The 6,894-nt window shown below is 49.0% G+C and overlaps 1 protein-coding gene across 2 annotated transcripts; it reads right to left on the minus strand.

The window, feature by feature from the left end:
• Nucleotides 1–3,223: 3,223 nt before the first annotated feature.
• NAT8 (N-acetyltransferase 8 (putative)) lies at nucleotides 3,224–4,790 on the minus strand. Of its 2 annotated transcripts, none has more exons than XM_033175110.1 (2): nucleotides 4,706–4,790; nucleotides 3,224–4,091 (listed from the first exon to the last, which is right to left on the minus strand). In XM_033175110.1, the coding sequence occupies exon 2, from the start codon at nucleotides 4,014–4,016 to the stop codon at nucleotides 3,333–3,335; it is 684 nt and encodes a 227-aa protein (XP_033031001.1). In that variant the 5' UTR covers nucleotides 4,017–4,091; nucleotides 4,706–4,790; the 3' UTR covers nucleotides 3,224–3,332. The 2 variants fall into 2 exon arrangements, with proteins under 2 accessions (XP_033031001.1, XP_033031000.1); XM_033175109.1 differs by lacking the exon at nucleotides 4,706–4,790 and adding an exon at nucleotides 4,483–4,698.
• Between the last annotated feature and the right edge of the window lie 2,104 nt (nucleotides 4,791–6,894).

A 6,894-nucleotide genomic window follows, 5' to 3' on the forward strand; every position in this document is an offset into this window, starting at 1 on the left:
CACTTCAGCCACTCACAAGCAGCCGACTGCTCGAATCATACTCAGATAAGGCAAACACCAAGCTGTGTTTGGAGCAAGCCCCCCAAAATCTGGCCATAAACTGGCCCCAAAACTGGCCATAAACAAAATCTCTGCAGTACTGTAACATGTTCATAATGGCCCTAACGTCCATGCTAGAAGGTTGTGGGTTTACGGAAATGAGGGCAAGGAACACCTGGCCCGCCCAGCGGGGGAAACCACTTAAAGGCATTCTTAAGCCACAAACAATAGCATGAGCGATCTGTGCTTTCAGGACATGCTCCTGCTGCAGTTAACTAGCCCAACCTATTCCTTTAATTTGGCCCATCCCTTCGTTTCCCATAAGGGATACTTTCAGTTAATTTAATATCTATAGAAACAATGCTAATGACTGGTTTGCTGTTAATAAATGTGTGGGTAAATCTCTCTTTGGGGCTCTCAGCTCTGAAGGCTGTGAGACCCCTGATTTCCCACTTCACACCTCTATATTTCTATATTTGTGTGTGTGTGCCTTTAATTCTTCTAGCACCACTGGGTTAGAGTCTCCCTGACGGAGCTGGTCCTGGCAAAGCTGTAACCAATCTTACCGTTTCTGTACCTCACTTCCATTTTCTGTATGTCACTTTCCTTTTACTGTCCACAAATTTGCTTTGATAACACAGCATCCCTGGTGTCTGTCTGTATCTGCTGTGATTCTGAGGACTGCCTGATTTACAAATCATTTATTTTTCTTGCTCAGTTAAACTCTGTTAAATTTAATTTGTCAATGTATTTCTTTTAACAGAACTTATCATTAAAATGGGAAGAGGGTGTAAATATTGAGAAAACTTGCAGCTTGGCCATGTGGTAGACAAGGAGGAATCCAAGCAGCTGCTGAGCAACTACTTGCTAGAGACATTACATGTCTAAAAGGGAGCCAGGTGCTAATATTCAAGACAGTGGGAAAAGGCCTCAGAGGTATTTCAGAAGGCCCCTTCTATCACAGGCCCACAGGCCTAGGAGGACTAAATGGTTTCAGAGACCAAGCACAGGGCACCATTGCCCTATGTCATCTCAGGATGGTATTGCCCACATCCCAGCTTCTCCAGTTCCAACCTTGGCTCAAAGGGCCCCAGGTGAAGCTCAGACCACTGCTTTGGAGGGTACAATACCTAAGCCTTGGCAGCTTCCATATGGTTTTCTTTTTTCTTTTTTTGAGACAGAGTCTTGCCCTGTCTCCCAGGCTGGAATGCAATGGTACAATCTCGGCTCACTGCAACCTCTGCTTCCAGGGTTCAAGTGATTCTCCTGCCTCAGTATCCCAAGTAGCTGGGATTGCAGGCATGTGCCACCATGCCCAGCTAATTTTGTATTTTTAGTAGAGATGGGGTTTCACAATGTTGGTCAGGCTGGTCTCAAACTCCTGACCTCAGGTGATCTACCTGCCTCAGCCTCCCAAAGTACTAGAATTACAGATGTGAGCCACCATGCCCAACCTTCCATATGGTTTTAGGTCTGCAGGCTTGCAGAATGCAAGTGTGAAGGAGGCTTGGGAACTTCCACCTAGATTTCTGAGGATGTATCGAAAAGCCTAGGTGCCCAGGCAGAAGCCTGCCACAGGGCAGAGATCCCACAGAGAGCCTCTACTAGGGCAAAGCCATGGGAAAATACAGGGTTGGAACCCCCATACAGGGTTCCCATGGGGACATTGCCTAGTGGAGCTGTGGGAATGGGGCCAATGCCCTCCAGACACCAGAAAGGTAGAGTTACCATCATCTTGCAACCTCAGCATGGAAGACCTACAGGCATTCAATCCCAACCTGTGAGAGCAGCGATGTTGGCTGCACCCAGCAAAGCCATAGACACAGGGCTGCTCAAGGCCTTGAAAGCCCACTCCTCTCACCAGTATGGAGTTAAGGAAGATTATTTTGGAACTTTCAGATTTAATGTTTGCCCTGCTGGATTTCAGACTTGTGGTGGGTCCTGTTGCCTTTTTCTTTTGGCCAATTTTTCCCTTTTGGAATGAGAATGTCTACCCAATACCTGTAACACAATTGTATCTTGGAAGTATGTAACTTGTTTTTGATATAACAGCCTCATAGGTAGAAGGAATTTGCCTTGAGGCTTAGATGAAATTGTGGATTCTGGACTTTTGAGATGATGCTGGAACAAGGTGAGACTTTGGAGAACTATTAGGAAGGGATGGTTGCATTTTGCAATGTGAGATGACATGAGATTTGGGGGTAAGGGGCACACTGATATAGTTCAGATGTTTGTTCTCTCCAAATCATATGTTGAAATATGACCCCCAAAGTTAGAGGTGGGGCCTAGTGGGAGGTGTTTTGGTCATAGGGGTGGATTCCTCATGAATGGCTTGGTGCTCTGTCCATGGTAATGAATGAGTTCTGGCTCTATTAGTTCACATGTAAGCTGGCTGCTTGAAAGCACCTGGCTTCTCTCTTGCTTGCTTACTTGCCGTGTGACACACCTGCTCCCCCTTCAGCTTCCACCATGAGTATAAGATTCCTGAGGCCCTCACCAGAAGCAGATGCCTGCACTATGCTTTTTGTACAGCCTGCAAAACCATGAACCAAATAAACCTGTTTTCCTTATAAGTTACCCAGTCTCAGGTATTCTGTTATGATCAGGTATACTATTTCCAGGTCTAGCCCATAGTAAATCCCACACTCCCCTCAGAGACCACCTTCTTCCCTCTGCAGAGACCCTGGAGTTAGAGTGGATTGGTTGTGTCTCTGGCCCCAATTCTTCTCCCGAGGCTGCATTCCACTCTTTTGCTATGTGACTTTGCAGCCCTTCTCACTACAGAGGCAGGTTCCTCTCTCACCAAGTTTGGCGAAGATGTAACACATGCAGGGATTTGAAGACATGTTTGTTTGTTTCTGCTTTTGTTTTTGCTTCTCTGCAATTTCCTTGAAACCATGCCTGAGCTAGCCTGTGGGAAAAAGACAAAGCACTATTGACCTAGTCTTTCAGCCAATCCCACTGCATTTGTACAATGCAATCTGAGACCAGAGGAAATGCCCAGCCAAGCTCAGCCAAAATTGCTGACTCATGAGCTAAATAAATATTTATTTCATTTTATGGTTGTTCTTATGCAACATTATCCTGGCACTAGAAAAACGAAACAGATGGGACTCAAAAAGACTGAATGAAGCAGAAACCCAGAAGCTACCCCACAAACAATCACCTGGGACTCAGATGGGGCTGGACAATAAGCTTATTTTGCATTGAAAGGTCATTGCAGTGAAAGGTTGGGGATTGCTTGCTGTTACAGCTGAATGGATTCTATTCTGACCAATACACAAGGAAAGAGATCACAGACCCCCTGCCTGAGAAGAAGGAAGGCAGTAGATGAAATGAATTGTAGTAAGAGCCACTAGCCTGGCCCACACACAGAAGAAGGACTGGCCCGTCTTCTGGAAGCCCATGCTCTGGTAGAGGGACAAGGCAGTGAGTTGGATGTTGCTGGTGTCCAGGACAACTTCACTGCAGTCCTGGTCCCGGGCAAACTGGAGGACAGTCCTGACAAGGGCTTTTGCTATCCCCTGACCACGGTGCTCACTGTCCACAGAGAGATGAAACAGCTGCAACTGCTTCTCCTTCAAGGTGGGATCATCAACGGGCAGAGCTCCTACCATGCCCACCACCTTCTCTTCAGACTCAGCCACCCAGAAGCAGGAGTCACGCTCACTCAGGTAGGATTTGGTGATGTCAGACATGTCTGTGCGCAATACTGTGTCTACATACTCCTTCCAGGGTTTTTTGGCAAGGAACCACAGGACAGGGAGGAGGCTGAGGCTGAACATGAGGGCCAGAAGCCAGGAGCCAGAGACCAGGAGTAGGGCGAGGGGCCCCCCAAGTAAGAGTATGAGGGTTCGAGGCAGCTTCAGCAATTGCCAGAAGGTGGCTGGAATGTGCTCAGCCATCCCCTGGGAGAGCAAGCCCACGACCCACTTGCGGTCGTTCTCCTGGTATTTGCGGATGTGATAAGGAGCCATGGACAGACTTCTGTGTCTGAAATCTCTAAGTCCAGGAGACAGAGCTAGGCTTCCCTGCACACCTTTGTGCCAGGCCTGGGGAAGAAAGAGAAAAATCATGTGAGTGCCTGCATGTCTCCCAGCCTTGCAGAAACAGGGAGACCTGCTCAAGGGTGTGTTTTTCCACTTTTGCCCATGAGGAAGCAGGCCTCTGCCACTGAGAGAACGTAGGGTCAGAAAGACCTACACTGGAATCTGGTTCCATCCCTTTCTAACTGTGTGACCTTGGGCATGTCACTTAACCTCTCTGAGCCTCCATTTCTTCATCTATAGAACAGGGGAGAAGAAAACCTGCCTTCTAGAGTTGTTTTGAAGATTGAATAAAATACATTCTATAAAGCCCTGATAGATGAACCACCCACCGCTCTTCCATCTGTTTCCTTTTTCTGGCTCTCTCAGCTTCTTGGTGCATTGAGAGGGCACCTACCTCAGGCAGGTCACACATCTAGAGCTTTGGTCCTTCTCCAGGGACCATACATCACAGAAATCCTGTGTCCAACACAAGTTTCAGGAAAGGCTCCCTCCAGCATTACTGTAAGTTTTTAAGTTGCTGAGGTGGCGTAAGAGTCAAGCACAAAAAAACAGCCCAGCCTGCAGATCCCAAAGAAGGTGCATGCTCAGAGCACTGTCCTTCCACCCAGTCCTCTCACCTGTCACCACAAGAGCCTTGAGTGTCCAGGGAGCTTCAGCTCTCAGCCGCTCACTGGCATCCAGGAGATACTGTCCGGGGCTTGCCTACCCCTGCACAGCAGGCTGCCTGCCTCATTGGTTGGCTCCTGAATGTTTGGTAATCATAAACCCTAGGGTCAAAGAGCTGGACCGTAACACAGCAGGGAGCCCAGTGTGCATTCTCCTTTGTGGTCAAAGGGAATGACCTGGAAGGGGAGACTCAAGGTCTGGGATCGCCTGGGGTCCTTGCCATTCTGGAAGGCCTGCCACCTCTCTTGGCTGTTCAGGCCCCGAGCATCTCTCTGCCACCTGGCACACTTGGTACTCTCTGAGATCCACCCTGGTCCCTGTACACATATACCGCAAGCCTGAGAACTGTGCCATTCACCCTGTACTCAGTCACCACTGAGCAGAAGCCGAGTCCCCAAGCTTGGCGAGAAGACCCTTCCCAGCTAGGCTTCTCCCCAGTGAGGTTTCCCTGGTCCACGAAGCATTGATAGTTGGCAGTTCCTTGCACTCGCCTCACCAACCCCCACCTCCACCCATTCATTGATTCAGTCAACAGTTACGTGCGATGCACTTCCTGTGTCTGGGGGTCATTTCAGCCATGAGCAAGGTTGACATGTAGATGACAAGCATGGCTGTGTGTGGCTGGTGTGTGTTCTGGCTGTTGGTCAGAGGCTGTGCCATGCCCATTGTCAAATATTTTGCACTGCAGATGTTGGGGAGGCCCAAATTCATGCTCTTGTACCCGACGTGGAGCTGATGCCAAACACTGACACATGGGGGCTTGGAGACAGAGAAAGTTTTATTCAATTTGGCCAAAGCAAGAAGGCAGGAGAGCAAGATCTCTCAAATTCACTTCAACAAAGAAGCAGCAGCAGAATGTTTTTATGCAGCTAGAGAGTGAGGAAGGGGGAATTCAGGCGGATTGAGAGGAAAAGTCTGTGTTTCCTCAATCTCAGATAACACCTTGAGCAACCAGACTTCTGGGTGTCAGCAGCTGGTCACAGTGTCCTTCAAGGCATTCATTCCTTCTGCAAACTTTTCCTGACCCTGAAGGCATGTCTTCCTGCTGGGCAAAGAAACAGTACATGAGCAGTTTATCATTATATTGTGGGAACAAGGAATATTGGACCAAAAGCAAGTGGTTAACATATGCAAGCCAGCAAGGGCCTGATCAGAAGGCCCTAAAACATGCTGGGGTGCTGAAATCTCAAGGGGCCCGATTACAAGGATGAAATGTACACAAGATAGGCAAAAGCAAAACCTAACAGTAAAAGCCTGTTTCCACACCAAATTACATACTATTGAAGGGAAAGTTCCTTTCCAAAGATTAGCTAACCTATTGATGATCAGCCACGCTGGGCCCATCATCTAGGTTAGGTAGTTTGGACTCCATTCCAAGAGCAATGGGAGGACATTGATATGCACGGAGGGGAGGAGGGGTGTGTGTGTGTGTGTGTGTGTGTGTGGTGTGTGTGCGTGCACATCATTCTGGCTGCAGGTGGACAATGGATCTGAGGAGGTAGGAATGGAAGCAGCTACCCCTTATGGCTTGCTCAGCATCCAGGCAGGAGCAGGCCCCCCAGTACAGGGATGTGGGTGCTCACTGTACAAGAGCAGCTGGCCCAGAGGGGCTGGTGGGAGCTAAAATCGGGCCTCCCTCTGATTGCCAAGCCATGAGCCATGGCACAAAGCTCAGACTGGCCAAAGGAAAAGGCAACCTTTTCTTATTTGCTCAAAGGCATTGCTTGCCTGCTAAACTCTGCATCCAGGGGGCTGCATGGCTTGAGGCTGTGCATAGCTCTGGATTCATAAAGAAGCTGCCTGGGCTAGCAGATGCCCATGTGACAGCAGTGGCTTCACCAGAGGGAGGAAGTCAAGAATGTGAGACGTGAGCCACAGAGAGGTGCATTTGGGGGCAGAAATGGCAGGAGTTGGAATTATTCACACAGGGATGAGGATGAGGAAGGGCTCAGAGACAACAGCCAGGTTTCTGGTAGGGGCATTCAGGAAAACACTGGAGAGAGCCCAGATTTGGAAAAGTCAAGGCTTCCCCTAAATGTGCTGCCCTGCAGCCTTCTTCAGCAGAAACCAGAAGCTGGGAGCCAGCAGCGGGGACTCGGGGCTAGTGGGTGGAGGCTGCTGATATTCCAGGTCTTTGGCA

Source organism: Trachypithecus francoisi, unplaced genomic scaffold (assembly GCF_009764315.1).
Source record: "Trachypithecus francoisi isolate TF-2019V2 unplaced genomic scaffold, Tfra_2.0 Lachesis_group17, whole genome shotgun sequence".
Classification (NCBI taxonomy): Eukaryota; Metazoa; Chordata; class Mammalia; order Primates; family Cercopithecidae; genus Trachypithecus; species Trachypithecus francoisi.